The 17,926-nt window shown below is 45.0% G+C and overlaps 1 protein-coding gene across 4 annotated transcripts in view; it reads right to left on the reverse strand.

The window, feature by feature from the left end:
* hspg2 (heparan sulfate proteoglycan 2) overlaps nucleotides 1–17,926 on the reverse strand; it is an 85,822-nt gene that overhangs the window by 41,913 nt on the left and 25,983 nt on the right. For all 4 annotated transcript variants that reach the window (XM_046398138.1, XM_046398136.1, XM_046398140.1 and 1 more), the window contains exons 2-18: nucleotides 17,270–17,399; nucleotides 16,911–16,970; nucleotides 6,474–6,583; nucleotides 6,238–6,296; nucleotides 5,792–5,964; nucleotides 4,776–4,901; nucleotides 4,435–4,638; nucleotides 4,235–4,354; nucleotides 4,014–4,145; nucleotides 3,500–3,644; nucleotides 2,226–2,383; nucleotides 1,963–2,103; nucleotides 1,664–1,827; nucleotides 1,399–1,578; nucleotides 992–1,188; nucleotides 711–858; nucleotides 106–233 (exon numbers count right to left, since the gene is read on the reverse strand). In XM_046398138.1, the coding sequence (XP_046254094.1) occupies nucleotides 106–233; nucleotides 711–858; nucleotides 992–1,188; nucleotides 1,399–1,578; nucleotides 1,664–1,827; nucleotides 1,963–2,103; nucleotides 2,226–2,383; nucleotides 3,500–3,644; nucleotides 4,014–4,145; nucleotides 4,235–4,354; nucleotides 4,435–4,638; nucleotides 4,776–4,901; nucleotides 5,792–5,964; nucleotides 6,238–6,296; nucleotides 6,474–6,583; nucleotides 16,911–16,970; nucleotides 17,270–17,399 (2,375 nt within the window). The remainder of the gene's footprint in view (nucleotides 1–105; nucleotides 234–710; nucleotides 859–991; nucleotides 1,189–1,398; nucleotides 1,579–1,663; nucleotides 1,828–1,962; nucleotides 2,104–2,225; nucleotides 2,384–3,499; nucleotides 3,645–4,013; nucleotides 4,146–4,234; nucleotides 4,355–4,434; nucleotides 4,639–4,775; nucleotides 4,902–5,791; nucleotides 5,965–6,237; nucleotides 6,297–6,473; nucleotides 6,584–16,910; nucleotides 16,971–17,269; nucleotides 17,400–17,926) is intronic.

Consider the following 17,926-nt stretch of genomic DNA (forward strand, 5'->3'; position numbering starts at 1 on the left):
ACTGGTGCCTGTGTGTGGTGAGTGGGTGTGTATGCATCCACCTCTGTCTGGACTGTAGATGTGTGTGTGTGTGTGTGTGCGGTCTGGGTGGGTCTGCGACCTTACCGACGTGAGGTCTCAGAGTACGGGCAGGGGCAGGGCTTGCAGTCATCGGGTCGACCTCGGCTCGGGTCGCCAAAGTAGCCCGAGCGACACTTGTCACACTGAGGGCCCTCTGTGTTGTGCTGGCAGCTCTGTGGCGTGGAGAACACACTGGTCATTCTCACTCAGAAGAGTTTAAAAGGAGTAGTTTGACATTTGAAGTCCACTTTCTTGCAGAGACAACTTCTGTCGTGATTTGGCACTAAACTGAATTGAATTGAATTAGCGTCTCATGCATTATATCTTTGTTTAATCTGTAAACAAACAGGTGAAAAACAAAGCTGTGAGGCTTTTCTATCTTTGGAGGGAATCAGACTAGCTGCTTTCCCATGTCTCTTGTCCGTATTGTAAGGTGAACTAATCTCCCACCCTCTCTAGTTTTGCAGATCAGCATACACACTTGAGTCAAATTAATTTTCTCGAATATATGCTGACAAGACAGTAAATAAAGGTATATCCTTCAAGCAAATGAACGTCTACATCATCTACAAACTGACCTCTTCAACAGTACGGAAGTGACACAACAGGTGACTGACAGCCGTTCATAGGAAAAAGGAATTAGTTATTACCAGACAGTGTCCGCTGACTGAATCACAGGCGCTCGCATGTCCATTACAGTTACAACCAGCACAGGTGCCAAGATAGGAGCCGCCGGGAACGCGCTCGAAGCCAGCAGAACACATCTCACAGGACAGGCCTGAATATCCAGGAGGACATCTGGAAGGGACAAAGATGGGCACCATCAAGCTTCAACTGTAGAATACTGATACAAGGCTTAAAAGAATCTCCCTTCTCGCTTCACCTCATAGTATCAGGACAGAATCATAACTTCAGGGGTTTTTTTTCTTACCTGCACTCTTCGACATCCTTAGCACGACCCAAAATGCTGAACTCTACGCTGGTAATATCCATGACAATGTCACTGAGCGCCACGCTGACCATGTGGTTGTCGTAGATGGTACGGATGCTGATGCTGTCCAGGTTGGCCAGCGTCATCATCAGCTCCTCCCGGCTCACCGAGCGACCGTTGGATTGCTGCCAGTTGTCCTGAAAGAATAACAAGCAGCTTTACTGATGTGTGCACGTTCACTTGAAATTTATTTCATTATTTTTGATAGGGGACATAGTAGTTGTTTTTTACTTTATAACAAGAATGAAAGAGTGAATGAAAGAACTGCATATCATCAACACAAAGTCACCACAGGATTGTGCAGATTCTTCACTTGTTTTTGCTAGAAGACCGTTTCGAAGACCTACTTCAGTGAATTTGATCTCCTTCTGGTTGACCACTTGGGCGGGGGTGGCGCTGCCTCTGCGGTACACAAGCCTGCGTCCATTTCCAACCAGGATCACATCCGGCTTCTCCACAACCTCAGACAGACCGCGGGCCAGTGTGTACCGCACCTTGTACTTCAGGGATCCTCCATAGGAGCCAATCTTAAAAAAAAGGAATGACTTTAATGCTTAAGTGTGATAATTAGCTAAGTTTAAAATTAAGTTTGGAATTGATTTTACACTTCACCTTGTTGCCCAGGAACTGGCGGGGCAAAGTCCAAAACGAGTCGAGGTTGAGGAAACGCCGCGACAGGTCGACGAGCTGGAACTCTTTCATCTCAGTGTTAATGAGGAGCTGGGTGGAGGAGAGAGGAGGAGTACCTGGTCTGGAGGGGTAGGTGACATTCACTCCTGGAAATCAAAACAGATTCACTCAGTCTGATTTATGCTCTAGATATTAGAACTACACAAACTTTTAAACATATTTAAGCTGACAACAAATTAGTTCTGCAAGTTCAGTCTCATAAGCATCAATGGGTTCAGTGCCTTTGAAGTCTTCCTCATCAGTGAATCGCAGGCCGATTTGGTTGCGGTAGTGACCAGTGGCCTTGCAATTCTTGGTGATTCCAGCACAGAAGCAGGACACACAACGGCCTTCCACACTGAAGTGACCATCGGGACAGTTGCCTACAGAGAACAAGGCAAAAAATGGAACAGAAATTGATTATACTTTTACGGTTAAGAACATTCAGTTTCTTTGTTGTAGGCTTTCTGGTGCTGAATACACAGTGAAAGTGAGGCATCAGTACCTGGATTTGGATTTGATGTGAGAGTTAGCACTCCGTCGGGGATACCAAACACCAGGCCTTTAGCATTGATGGCCTCACAGGTGTATGCCCCCTGATCCGACTCCTTCACATCACGTATGGTCAGGGTGCCTCGGCCATTCTCATTGGTCATGGAGATCCTGGAGACACAGAAAAGGATCACATATGACAAACTAAAGTCTGTAAAGCTGTTCACACGTGGCATTGCAATGCATCTTGACATGCGCCTCGGGTGACCACTTGTGATCGAATCTCACTTTCTAAAATGCTGTCGTCCTTCTTAAAGTTAGTGTAAAAGATGAAATCAGTTTAAAGAGTGTGCTGAAACAGCTGCTAAATGTTGGCAGGTGGGATGTACCTTACACATTAAGTAGGAGACAAGCTGGTGCAGCGATGATGTGAGTAACAGTGTGTTCACAAACATCTGCTGCTTATGCAGTGAACCAAATGGAAATCAGACAGTTTGTCTTGTCTATACAGCCATCCATTTTGCTTGTTGTCATGGTTTCCCATCATTTGCAGAGGACAGCTGAGTAGGGTATCCTTCAGTGTGGCCCATATTTACGTACACAATGCTAAAAGAATATGACAATATCAGGCCCAGAACACCTCCACCACTTGGGTGCATTCACACCTGCTCTCTGCACCTGCAGTTGTCCACACATCATGTCGGATCACCCAGGACAGATGTTGATACCAGGTGTAAACAGGCTCTATGTCATGGACCACAATAGCCTTTCTGTTTCTGACTCTCACTGTAGGAGGCTGCAGAAATATTGTTGAACAAAAATCCATGTAATCGAACTGTGATTCCCTGAACACCCGCACAGCAGACCCACAACGAACAGCAACTTCTGGAGTTGAAGCAGACCACAAATATCTCAGTCACTAAAATCACTGGTCTAACTACAATTATGACTCAGTATGACAACATTGATCTTACAGAGCTGCTGACTTACAGAACACTCACCACATGTCAGTTGAGAAAAGTGAAAAGAAGATAAATTTATAGCCATTCACAAATCGTTGTGGTCTGCTGCTGATAAGTTAGGGAAGACTGGCTTTCACCAGATGCAGATGTTTAATTGGAGACAGCTTGCCCAAATAGAGCAACACATGTTTATCCAAAAGTACCGTCAACAAAACAAATCAATTTTTAGCATTCAGAGCATCAGTTCCAGACCGTCAAAATGAGTTTTAATTGCAGTGCACATAATAAAAAGTCAGCAGGCTGGAGATTTTCTCATCAAACCCACCTGCCGCTGACAGGAATGTGTCCCCAGTTGAGTCTCCAGGTGATGATGGGTGTCGGCACTCCAACAGCCTGACAGGTGAACGTGACCGTGGACCCCCGCGCCGCCTGAATGGACTCTTCTGGCGGGCTTGTCACAGAGGGAGGGGCTACAAAGACAATGAGAACTGTTTTAACCACATAAAAAATGCACATGTACAAAAAGGCTGGCATGTGACTGGAATTTGGCGATCCAGTGAAGCTCATGAATAGCTGAAAGTCACAGGAAACATAATTCCCTGCTATGGATGGACAATTCTCTTTCAGTTCTCAGGAATGGATGGTTAACAAAAAGCTCTGTGTCTCAGTCAGCACATGTGTGAAAAGAGACCGGTTCACAGCAAATTAGTCACAGCGTAGAAATGAACTCAGAGGGTGACCATAGAGGAGAGTCAGAAAGGCACAGAGAGGAAAAAAGAGTGAAATGTGTGTGAGAGAGAGAGTGTAGAGCTGTAGACAGCTGTCTGTGTGAGACTTACTGCAGCCGTACTCATCAGAGCGATCAGGGCAGTCTGGCTCTTCATCGCACTGGTAACTTGCCGGGATGCAGGTGCGATCACTCAGGCATTCAAACTGCTCAGGAGCACACCTGTCATCAGGACCCTTGGTGGCTGCAGCAGGAAAGCAAATGAGCTCATTTCCCAAACAGTTTACCTTATTTCTACAAAGGAGTCTCAAAAACACATAAAATGAGGCTTACGGCAGTCTGTCTCATCTGAGTTATCCTCACAGTCGTTGTCTCCATCACAACGCCAAAGCTTGAGGGCACAGCGGCCATTTTTACACTTGAACTCATTGGGTTCACAGGGAGAAGGAGTACCTGTGAATAAACGGGAGGATAATTGAAGCGCATGTTGCTGTGTGACAAAGTTTGCACGTACACGAGGCTGAGCTGCCTACCACATCTGAACTCATCGCTTCCGTCCGAGCAGTCTCTCTCTCCGTCACAGATGTAGTCTCTTGGGATGCACTCTCCGCTCTGGCACGTGGCTTGATCTGCTCTGCAGGGTCCAGGTGGGCTGGGGGGCCGCGGGGGCTTCTTTACGGTGGTGGTTGTGGTAGGAGGCGTGGTGAAGATCGGAGGAGGCTGCGGCCGTTTTATGTCTAAAACAAACCTCTGATTAAACTCAACACATGCGCAAAGTGATCACTTAGAGCTGTTAATGAATCTCACATTCAGTCAGCATTCCATGCTACAGCCGACCGTGTTACAGCTTGCTGGTCAAGCTGAAGCCACTCACCACAATTGGTCTCATCACTCATGTCTCTGCAGTCTGGTCTGTTGTCACACAGGTATTCCATGAGGATACATGTCCCATCACCACACCTGTGCTCATCGGGCATGCAGGGTCTGATGCTGGGGGTTACTAAGAGATGCAGAGGGAAAGAGGAGGGGGGAGGCGTGTTGGAGGATCAAAGACATGCAAGCCAAGACTACAGTATGGCCAGTACACTACAGTACACTACACTAATGTCAAACCACAGCACAAATTAAACAAATTAAAATGAGGTGAGAAACAACAGCATCCTGGGCCCCTCAGCCATCAGGTTACTAGAGCGGGTGTCACTCAGGCATGTTGTAACGACTGTCATTCGGTAAATGCTTGTTTCCTGTTGGGCGTAAAGTCCATTCTGTGCTAAAACTAACCCACTATAACACAAGACAGACACAGATTGACAGACAGATAGATACATGGGAACCGTGTCATCTGAATAATGGCATTACCATTATCCAATCCTACAGGGGTGCAACGATTCTGAAACCGTTTGAGATCACAGTGACCCGCAGCATTCCTAATCAAACTCATGCCATGCAAAGGTTCTTTTAAATCACTGTGTGCTACTGGACTTTAGGGACCATAGATAGTCTATTTAACACTGATGCTTCCATGCAAAACATTCTTCAGACCACATGACCATTGCTTGTGCATGTCAAAGTAAAGGTGATGATAAAACTCGACATCATAAAGAGAGAAATGCTCGACTGTTCTTTCTGAAGGCACTACAGTCACCCTACAGTTTCTACAGTAGAGTCGGCTCAGTCACCATGCAGCAGACATGGCACAAACCTGGAACTGCTATAGGCTCCACTGGAGGCAGAGGTTCAACTAGAAACCAGAGGGAAATGTTAAGGACACTGCCTCCCGCTCTGGTGGACTTTAATTTGCTGTAAACATACAGCAAACTCTTGTGTAACATTAGAGTCAGTCACGTAGCAGCTGTGTGAAGTGGTGCTTCCTCCTTGCTGAGACCTTACCTTCACCGAGCCGTCTGAACTGAAAGCCCTGGACCGATGTGACATAGGAGGCGATGGCTCCCTCCTTCACCACGTTGTACAGCACGCTGCGGATCTGTTCGTCATTGCTGTTGTAGTCAGACCCTACGTCCAACTCCACAAATACGTCCACACCACCCTCTCTAATCACCTTCCTGCGAAGAACAAAAGAAGGCCTGATGAGGCTACGAGCTGTGCGGCGTGCAGCGCAGATGGATCAACAGGAAAGCTCTTCAGAGGTTAGGTTACTGTTTGGATGACTGCAGACCTACAATGTTGGCCTTAAGGAGTTTAGATAAAAAGGAAAAAAGTCTTAGTCTGGCCAGACTAATACACCCAGGCAGCACCAGCAGCAACAGGCGCGCACAGCTGCAGAGTGTCTACTTTGGGTGTCAAAATGCTTGATTTAAAGGATTTTGTGCTCTTACTTAATGAGGACCACGCTGACTGTCTGGGCACCTGGAATCCTGTTGTAGTCCGACTCCAGCTGTGCAGGGAAAACCAGACTCGGTTAAGTTGAAATAAACAAGCCTGGGCTTTATTTTCAGATAAAAGGTCACCCACTCTTAAATAAGCAGTCGTAAATAGCAGGCCTAAGCCTTATAAGGTAGCCTTTGCTATGTCTACTGTTAAGCAGAGTTTATCCAGCAAGAACAGGACATACCGTGTCCACCACTGCTTCAGAGATCTCAATAAAGGCTGGTGAGAAGATGTCTTCAAGCTCGGGGCTGTAGACCAGGGAGTCAGTGAAGTTGACGAGAGCTCTGTAATAAACTAGAAACACAGAGAGGGAAGAAAAATCTGTCAGCTTAACCACACGAAAACTGACAACGACCACAGGCTCAGCATTAACGTCCATCTGCTGCAGGGTTTAGATATTACCAGCCAGGTTCAAGCTGTTAAGTTTATTAAAGACAACGTGATATATATAATATGAGATATTGTAAAGAAATGATTTCCCTTCAGAAAACCTTTGGTTAAAGCTTTCAGAAAGTAAAATCTGGAGAGCATGACTGTGGCCTAAAGGAGAGCCACATACAAATTATGGCATCTATTTCCACCTCTCAGTTGTGGTCGGGTCTGTGCTAAAACCGACCACTGTAGCGCTGCACCACACATAGGCCCTAACAAGACGCACACGCTGACACAGGCGCTCTCAAATATAACCATAAAATTACAGTATCAGGGCTCGTCTTCCTCTCTGCATGTGTCATGGACATGGAGACAAACTCACAAATAGTGGCAGACAGATGCTGATAAAGCCCCTTTGTTGTGCAGACAGAACTGAGCTCGCTGTCTGAAAACTAATCAATGCGAACATTCAAATTCACAGTATGTGGAAATCAGCCAACGTAGCAGGGTCGGGAGTTTGCACCAGACATCCTGATTGAGAGCTGATGATATCACAGAGTTGGAAGGTGAGTGGGACTTTGAGTCAGCATCACTGGCGGCTGCAGAGGAGGAAAAAGAAAATCCTCTGGGGACGACTCTGGAAGGGGGCCTCAACATTCCCTCTACATGCACCAAGTTAAACACATCAGGCAGGCAGGAGCGCAGTGAAGGGGGCTGCAGCAGGGGTTATATTAATATTCTACACAGAGCCTACAATAACTGGATCGACTCTGATATATATATATATATATATATATATATAGGTCAACTGGTTGAATGTAAGGCACGCCGTGCTTTGGCACAAACAGTTTGTTTAAACTTGCTTGGAGTGCATGGGGAAATGGGCTGATTCAACATGATTCTGATTTGTCTCCAGGTAAACTGAAACTCCCGTAGCCTGAAACTCCCGTAGCTTTTACATCTATTGTGTCAATTCCACTCTGCTAAACTGCCATTGACAGTGGAACTGAGCCCTAAGAGTTTCAAAACTGTGTCTGACCCCGGCACTGAGGAAATGTAGCAAGTGAAACAAGACAAAGTTCAATTTCTTTTTGTAATTCTCTTCTTCTTCCCTTCTCATCCAGCCCTCACATTGCCCTGCAGACAAAACACTCCACCCACCTGTCAAATATGCGCGTTAGGACAAGACAGCTGTCGGGATGTCACGATGATTTATTTAAATGCATCGGTAAGCAAACAGTGACACAAACTTCTTGCATGTCAAATCCACATCTGAAAAGTTTTGCAGTGCACAGGATCAGCTGTGCCTAAGTGTGTTGAATTTTAAGCTTTATGGTTCTCTCATCCCAGTCTTATCAATGTATATACTCCAGTTATAGATCTTTGAAACATCGACAATTCTATACATAACCACCTATTTAAACATCTCGATGACCTATATAAGTAACTCATTATCAACAAAAATGTCAGCTGCATTATTGTATTTCCAATGTCAAAGGCTTAGACCATGAAACTTAAAATAGCCCAGGCCCGCAGGGTGCCCCGTTCTCACACGCCTGCCAACACTTTGTTAGGACGGGCCTGCCAGCTTCTGATTTCAGACTGGCAGTGTGAGTTTAGGGAGGAAGTCAATATTTGCACTGTTCCTTGCAGTCAGACGCTAGTTGCCAAGCCCAAGGCACAGTCATGTTCTGAGCAGGCTTCTGCTGAGCCTCTGGTTGCAAACATGTATGTCCAAATATGTGCAAAATAATAAATCTGCACACACATACAGCCGGCAGAGAAAACACCAACACTCTTGGTGTCTTGTCGTTTCCTCCCTTTCCTTTCTCCTTTGATAATTATATATCACTAGACATGTGAACACTGTGTACCAGGCGCTACTTAATTGAAAGCTAAAGATTTTGTGTCTCACACTCAGGCTATGTGCTCTCTGTGTTAAAGGCCTGTGGGGAACTTTGATGCCTAAAGCTCCAATGCCTGTGTTTTGGCTGGTAAACAGTTGTCCTCTCTAAACACAGCTAAATTCTCTGTCTTCTTACTCACAGCATTGGCACTACAAGAAATCCCATTCCTGGTGAGGAAAGGCCTCATTTATGGCAAAGTAAACTGAGTGCTGCCTATGAAAACACACAGTGAAGAGAACATGTAACAACATAACTGCAGGGTTTAGCACTGCCTGGCAGGGTGCCTGAGTGCTTGCTTTGCAAACTGTTACTGTCAGACTTATAGGAGTGATTGTTAGGCCTGAATGTGCAACCAGAAGACAGGCAACATCAAAGTTAGTCATCAAAGAGCCTCACTTGACCCGCACATAATCTAATCACTTGAGTGGGTACTCGCCGCCGGGTCAACAGCAGCTCGTAGCCCCAACTCTCTCTGAGCTTGTTGCTTTGACGTTATAGCCTGGCGAGTGTGGGGCTGCCGCCTTTGATTAGACTGCCATGTTGTGCCCTGCTGCTAACGAGCGGCTCTTTGAGACCCATTCTCCTGTGCATCCAGCATGGAGGGGGGGGGGGGATTCCCCTTCTCCAGCACTGCTACCATCAAGACTGATGAACGTGTCAAAGTGCAGACATGACGGGTGGGATGGGAAGAAAAGGAGCATTCCACACTTTTAATTCACAAACTTATTTAGCTATTAAAGCTGTTCAGCAGAACTATGGCAGCTTTGTGCAACGGGCCCCCTCTGAACTCATAGAGGCCTATGCTGAAGACAAAGGCTTGATTGAGCAGCGAGTCCAGCCTGGCCTTTAAAGCCTAGCCGCATTGGGTTTGACCTTCAACCTCCAAGGCAGTGCCCACGACATCGGCCCAGCATCACCAGAGCCATTTAAAGTGGGAGCGAGGCAGAGCCAGAATCTATAAGGACAAGGCCCAAACCACATAACCTCAGCTATCCCATCAAAAATCTTTCATAATACATGTCTTTCCTGTGTGTGGGTTTTCCTCTTTCCTTCTCTTTCTCTCCAGTTTTTTCTCACTCGCTTAGTGTACTATATTCATATGCCAGCTGTCTCTTTCTCAGCTTAACTCATATAGACGGAACCCCTGCTTCTTAACCCTTTTGCTGGTGGCCAGCCAAACAACTCTGTCTCCAAGTTCACTCATTACCCTCTGGGGAACTTTTCAGAATAACTTCTGGCTTCACTATTAAGCCTGACCTGCTGTGTTCTCCCACAGCTTGCAATGTAAGCATCAATAACCACTATTGAGTATAAAAAAAGCACTTTTACTCATGTTGTAGTGGCTCTGTGAAACAGCTGGTTCATATCATTGGGATGAGCCATCTGCATGAGGTTGAAATTACAAAAAACACTTTTCCAATTAAATTGCGGAACACATTTGTGCAAGTGCTGGCTGTCCATAAAGATGAACACTGTGTGCAATTCCAACATATCTTTACGAAGATGTTTTCAGCTGGAAATGCAAGTGTCGTCACTGGAGTGCAATGAGTTACAGTATTACTCGATGGAACAACCCCATCATTTTCCACTGGCATCAGGAAACGCTGGGAGACGCCTGCAAGACACTTGGAAAAACAGACTCGCTGGACTCAAATGCTGGATGCCCACATTGAGTCTACCTTGGAATGTTATCTGTGAGTGTGTTTGGAAATGAGAGTGCATAACTGAGCGGAGCAGGTGACGGGACAGCGTGCCAAAGACAAGGGGGAGAGAAACTTGCAGTGTAGAAAAGAAAGAAGTGCTTGAGGACTTACTGTAGTCTGGTTCAACTGGGCTCTGTATGTTCCTCAGATATGACGAGTCCAACCAGTGTGCTAAGGCAGGCAATGAAGGGGCCAGGAGCAAGGAGCAAGAGACACGGGGAAAAGACGTGGCGCAGAGGTCGGCGGGGCACAAACAGGAGCAAAAGGCCAAAGATGAAATAAGAGAAGCGACACAAGGACCAGGGTTGAAGGACCAAGTTAGCCAGGCAGTTGCAGAGAGGTTAAGGTTTCAGGAAAGTTAGGAAGGAAATGATTGGAAGCGAGGAGAGAAAATAGAAAGTGACAATCAGAAAGAGGACTGCCAAAAGAGTTGTCACAGATACAGGAAATCAGGAAAAGTAACTGAGATGGTCAGAATTACTTATCAGTGAAATAAACATGAGGTAACTGCCACGGCAACAGTGAGAAAGAAAAGTTCGCTTGTCATCGCAAGTTAATGAGAAGCTAAACATGTCAACATCAGTTGTTTTAGCAACTGTCCCATTAATCACTACCACCCACACGCTGTGGGCAGTTTGTTTAGTCATGGGTCAAAGCAGTGTCTGCCTGACAAAACACATGAAAGTCTGCTTGCACGACAGGATCAAGGAGAAAAGGTCATCTTGTTGGAAATGACTCCTCCTTGGGTCCAGCAGAACAAAGAGGGCATCCTGCGAACCAGACACACACTTCCACTCGCTGCTCTTCACATTTCTTCACATCCACCCTGGGGCTTTACAGCAACGCAGGGAGGAGCTGCTTCCTGTTTTCTCTCCCAAATGGAAAAAACTGAGCACCATTATGACCATTTTTCTTTTACCAAAAGCTAAGCCCTCCGCACTGGCACAGGCAACAATGACCATATTCTATTTCGCGGTGACTCACTCATTCTTCCACTGTTTGAGACGCAGTCACACCATGAGACACACTCTGAAATGTCAACCATGGAGGCTTCTTGGTCACTCTGAAACATGGGTGCTTTTCAAAAGAGGGACCCCTGTTTGATTTTTTTCAAAATATCTATTGACTATCTTTCAATAAAATAGGGACTATGTCATCTTGTAGATAAATACAATGTTAAATTCTTATTTTTATCCTTCACTAACACTGGGCGAGCGAGACAGAATTTCATACTCCGATCCAGATTCAATAGGATCCACTCCATGGGCTTCTACAGACAGCAGCAAACAATATCTCCTTCATAATCAAGTGAGTGTGCTGAATCCAGCTGTTTTACAGCTGCACATATGTGGAAACATCTGGCTTCTGACACATCATTACTGTAGCTGTGGCATGTGTTGTAGAAGAGAAGATATTAAGAAAAGCCTGTTGTAGAGCAACGGTGCCCAAATTTTGAAAGGTCAAAACTCAAACTTCACTGTGGGCCAAAAGCAAACACCTGCACCTACAGTACATTTTCACCATGTTGTGTTTTAGCAACACAATATGGTTCAAATGTACTGTAGCTGTGCAAAGTGTCACTCTGTACACTGTGCTTCGATTATGAAAAATAATCAATAACTGCACATCATACATCTTTAAAGAGCAGTTTTAATTCGCAAGCAATAAGCAATTGTATTTTTTCACAACAAACATCTTGCAGGCCAAGTCAAACCTTATGGTGGGCCAACTTTGGCCCCCTGGCCCCACTTTGGCAAGCCCTGGCGTATAGACTTGCTTTTAGACTGGCTGTACCGGCCGGCTGCTGCTGCCTGTCACTACAGTCAAGTTAAGAGCAGGTAAACCAAGTAACATCAGTTTGCAGATCCACAGAGTCTACCATTCCCTCAAAAGTCCAGCCAGGAAACAGCTGACACAAAACCAACCCAAGCCATCTGAAGCCTCCCTCAAGAATACCGAACCAGACTAATTGAAGCTAAAGAAATATCCGCTGCTTCAAAGGCTGCAGATACGTTGTGATCCTTGTCAGAGTCAGAATGAGAGTGAGAGCCACAGAGATGGGGAGACAACTTCGTTATTTACTCTTTTATGTGTCGATCAGCCCACGATGAGGTTGAAATAGTGGGAAAGTATACATTTACTGAATTTATTATTGTCCAGAGGAAAAAGAGTTAAGAGTTGAACAAATCCCAGGAGAGGTATTATTTGATAAGTATACCCTCTAGTGTTCAACCAGGAAGCCACTAGTTAAGTCAAATAAACTCTCAGAGCTGAGCCACGCAGAACCACGGGATAGCTGAATACCCTGCCAACAACCACAAGCTCTAATTCCTTATTTATTTTTTAACACAACAAACCATTTTCCATTTCCTCATTTTAAGGTATTCTCGTATCTGCTGTAGCATAGATTATCTAGAAAGTCATCAAAGTAAACAGATGCATTAGCTACAAGTCTGTCCCTGACGCCAGCATGAGGAAAAACACTTCATTCAGACGCCCTCTTTCAACAGATCCCAACACATCTCCTTCCTAAAGAGGGGCGGCATAAGCCAGTTCTCCAAGGCAACACACGTGTTATTGCTACAACAGAGTGTAGCATCATGGGGCTCACTGCAGCAATAAGGCTCAAGTCGGTGACTAAGGCCAATCAGAACAAAGCCCATCCTCAGTGCACTGTGCACAGTCACACTGACTTTTACCAGCGGCTAACAAACAGCCCTGGTGTTTGGTCCACCTGGTCTACAAAAGGCAGTGAGCCACCTGATTATAATGTGAGGTAAGTTTCTGCTGTACTCGATGATCAACGTGTGACCACCTTGAGGGCCCCCAGCAGTGCAACAACAAAGACCTCACCAAAATAACTGCAGCTGCCAGCTCTTGTCCCCCCATGTAACTGACCAAGAGTCTGTGACAGACAGACACACACACACACACACACACAAAGAGGCAGTGCCATTGAAGCACACAACTCACAAACTGTCCATGAAAAACACTGAGTGGGTGGCCCAGTGGCCCAGCCCGTGCACTGCCCAGGGCAAAGTGACAGACAGTTAGCATTACCCTGATGTATTGTGCTACAACATCTGTTCTCCTTGACAGATAACAGAAGAATATCAACCTGGATTGTGTTTTTTCAGCAGGCACCCTCTAGAAATTGTTGTGACTGAACCAGCTGAGGCTACAGAAGAACGCAGCAACGTGTCTGTGAGTCAGCCTTTACTCGAGCCCCATCGGACCAAGGACAGTCTGACCTTCAGACCGAAGTGAAATGTCTCTGCAGATTAAACAGAACGCATCTCTCTGCTCATCCTGCCCTTAGATCATCTGAGAAATCTACAAGTTTAATCACAAACCAACATATCACAGAGTAAGTAAATCAACGGTGCTCTATGAAATATTAATTTGACAAGAAATACACTTAATATTCTTCTCTCTGCTGTATATGGTCATAATTTAAACATTTAGTCTAGTTTGAGTTCTGGCCAAATATGCAGTGTTTAATATCTCCATGATTTCTGTTCATTATAAAGCAGCAGATCTCTGACCAGCAGGTTCCTGATGAAGTATCATTTCTTTGAGGCTTATTTACAGTGACAAATCTTTCCATCGTTTGCTCCGACAGTTGTTATTTCATTTCACGTTCATCAGGCTGTGCACCTGCAAAAACTAACAAGCTAAGTCAATTTAATCACAATCACGATCCACAATCTTTTTCCTCACTTTTAAAAATCCCCTGCAGACTAAAACCGGACTTAAAATAGGCTTTGAATTTCCCCATTTGCACCATTAAAACACAATACTGGATCAAGGAAAGTTCTTGCTTGGCACAAGCTCCTCATCTGCTCCTCAACTGTCATAAATGTGGTTTTCTTTTTGTAAAAATGTACAGTAAATAAATGATCAGGCGGACAAATCCTGTCTCAGCAGTCCTCAAGGCAAGGCTTTGGGAACTCATCTAGAGATATTAATTCTCAAGCTTTTTGTCCAAAATTAGCACTGGGAAGAATTTAACCCCAGCAGACCCTCACTGACCACCAGGCTATTACTAAGTGGACCTGGTAACATTTGCTTCCAAACAAAGTGGCTAATATCCTCGGTGCAATGGGGACATTTGTAATGGAGCCTGTGGAACAAGGAAAGGCTCTCACAGAGATAAGCTGGATTTCGTCTCTCACAAATCTCTTCAGGGATCTGAGTGTGTAGGTCAAAACGAGAGGTTCAGAGGACATGGGACACAAGTTCCGTATCTACAGAGAAGATTGCAGACTGTGATTAGAGAGGGACAAAGGACGACAACAGACAAAAGAGGTTCAAAATAGCCTCATCTCAACAACAGTTAAGGCTGAAGATGTTTTTTCACAGCTTCAATGCTGAGACATCAGGAAATGGGAATTCCTTAACCCGCGGCAAACTGTAACACAACAGGATATGAGGCATAATGGAGACCACGGTGCCACCTACGTCTCCCACTTTAAAGTGGAGGAGATGGAAGGAAGGCAGAGGTTTGGGTGAACAGACTGGACAGCACAACAGGACAAAGACACTCAGAGAAGTATTCAGCATTCAGCGCAGGAAACCAAATTTCCTTCCCATTGCTGTCGCGCTCAGATCTATATATGGAAACGGCCTGACTGCCTGCTCCAATCATAGCACCTTGACCACACGGAGCAGAATGCAAATGTCCAGCCACCTCTGAGATACGGTAATAGATTAAAGAAAGTACTTCATAATCTCAGCCTCCTATTTCAATGCCACATTAAAGCAACACTGACCTTTATGTGGTTCCAAAAGCTGGGAAGTTTATGGAAACAGAAGCAATAAAGCAAAGTAATGGGGAATGTTTGTGGGCTCATGTCACACCGCAAAATATGAGGACATTAACAGAAAATATTTTCCCACCATGCGCTGTCAAGCTGGTTTTGTATTCTTTTGACTTTGAAATTCTTCTTGTACATTTGTGTGTCCCAAGCTGACCTGAGGGTGCCAGCAGAATCAAAGTGGTATCAAAGTTCCCACCAGATGATATGCACACTTCAAAACAACCTCAACTTTGCTGCAGGAGGCTGACATAAAACTTTCAGCAACTTAGATGATCTGCAAAGTCGTGTTTACGGGATAACATACGCTTTCTTACAGCTATGTGTTAATCGCTCAGTCTTTGTCAATATTAACTAAATATTTTTTTAATTAATGCACTGTTAAAAACCACCTCAACCTTCAGTTAATCCTTATTACCGGTAATCTGTCACAATCACACGCTGTCAACACCACACCCTTCAACTATCCGAATTCAGCGAGGCCTCACAGTAGTGCTATTTCTGTGAGCGAGGCACATGATGCTATATGCCACAGGTCTGATGTCAGCTTGCGGTTACCAAAACAATTATTCTGCCATGATGTAATCAGCTCCACTAACCTGAGTGCCAGTGTCTGGAACCAAGGACAAAATAAGAAGCAGCAGCTTTTAGCCGACGTTTGTCTTGAAAAGGAGGGGAAACGATGCGACCTATCATGAGATTAGTCTGTAGTCTGGAGACATGAAACCACATAGAAAGGGGACTTTGTTGAACATGCAGTCAAGTGATAAGCTGCACTTACAGCTGGGCATAGGCTAAGTTCATCTTTTGGCTTCTTTGAAAAATAACTACAGGTTGGGACTACAGCGACTACCAAGATACCACATGGGGCAATTTCTGAACTGAAATCCCACCCTAAAATATAAATGAAAATGTAGGCTGTGTGGGTATCTTCGCCAGGACTCCCGGTGACCTCTTGAGTCAAGCATAAATCCAGCCAGACTCTGGGCTGTTCGAATAAACCCGCTGATACTCTTAAAGGTCCAGTGTGTACAATTAGGTGGGAGAAATGGAATATTGCATTCATATTTTAATTAGTGTATAGTCACCCAAAACTAAGTATTTCCATCATCTTAGAATTACACTTTTGTCTACCACTACATCTACAACTTCACTGCCTGATGCCACTAAATCCTACACAGTAGACCTTTAAGGCATCCAGACATATTAAGTGAAAAAGTTAGATGACAGTAACTCTCAGTTGTTTTGCTGTCTGCAATAAAAAGAAATCTGGTGACAGAATGAAAGCATGATTAAAGAGTGAGACCCTTCCTGCAAAGTTTAATATGCTATTTAAATATTTCTCCCCCTGCTACTGTTCGATGTGATAGAGTGGGCTGCCTGCACATAAAAACTGTTCAAGTCTAGAGAAAATAAAGGGGGCTGGGAAAAGAACTTCAGTGGATGGAACTCAAAACAGAGCATCGCTCTGCTGCAGCTTTTATTGTTCATCGAGCTTTCATGTGTCTTATTGTGGTGTCACCTCTGCCGCCGGTAAAAAAGATGAAAGAGGAGATGAGATGTTTATGTCTCAAAGACAAATCTGAAGCCGTGTGTTATGACCAGACTGGCAAGCTGGCGAGGAGGGCGGAGAGGGTGTAGCAGGATGTGAAGGCATCATCATTCAGGCACACACACACACACACACACACACACACACTCTTGCTGCACGGAGCCAATGAAGTCAGAGTCACAGATGGGGGAGCTTTAGAGGGCTGAGTGACACATAAACAAAACCTGTCATAGAGAACCGTTAGATTCACTGGATTTTCTGGTCCCTTACTTGTGCTCTCAGAGACTGGAGGCCATGGTGTGCTTCCATCATCCTCTCCACTGGGCAGGTCTTTGGAGACAAAAACAGAATTACAGGGATATGGTCAGTGTTTGAAGCCATCTGAAGTTTGAAGCCAGACAAAAATCACATGCTTAGTATAACTTGGTACAATCTGCAGAAGCACTAAAATACTCTTGAAAACTTAAAGTTGGTGTTCATATGTAGGATGAAAACATCTGAATGGGTTTTTCACTACGCATCTCTGAGGAATATTTCTTCCTGGGTTAATCTATAATGAAAAACATGTCCCATGAATTAAGGGCAGCTGTTGCTGTGGTTTGTGGTCATCTGGCCTCTACTGAGCCCACCTCCTGAGGCTTCATCAGCAGCAAAGTCCTCATCGTCATCCAGTAAGCTCTGAGACGCACGGACGTCTTTCTCCGCCTCTAAGTCTTCTGGCAGAGGGACCTCTCCCCACACCTTGGAGGCCTGAGTCACCTGCAGCAAACACAAAGAGATTTATAGGGGTTGAAGTCCCTGTGAAGAAAGGTTACACCCAGTGCTATACATGGACCACGGAAGGGTGAAAAAAAAACAAAAGCTGAGACGGGAAACGGGGCATTGTGGTGTGTTTACTCTTGCCATTTATTATCTCTTAGAGGGCTTCTCAAGTGTCTGCATGCAAATAAAAGTTCATGACACCAGTATGGCCACATCGCGGTCAGGGCTTTATGTTTGTTGCTACGCTAATGACCAAAAAACCTATTTGCTATTGTACGTATTTCTATTTTTCATTTTCATGGTGACGACACACATCCACAGCTGACTGCAACGACCCAATTATAAATACAGACACAAGTGCAAGTAAACACATGCACACTCCACAAAACCGTGAAAGCCAGAGGGAAGTGGAGATCACAATGACTGGATGTCACAGATCTGTCTAAGGATGCTTTAAACTTCATATCCCCCGGGTAAAAAAGAAATATCCAGCATACCACGACTAGTCCTTTACGACCAGCTTT

This window comes from Scatophagus argus, chromosome 8 (genome assembly GCF_020382885.2).
Source record: "Scatophagus argus isolate fScaArg1 chromosome 8, fScaArg1.pri, whole genome shotgun sequence".
In the NCBI taxonomy this organism is placed as follows: domain Eukaryota; kingdom Metazoa; phylum Chordata; class Actinopteri; family Scatophagidae; genus Scatophagus; species Scatophagus argus.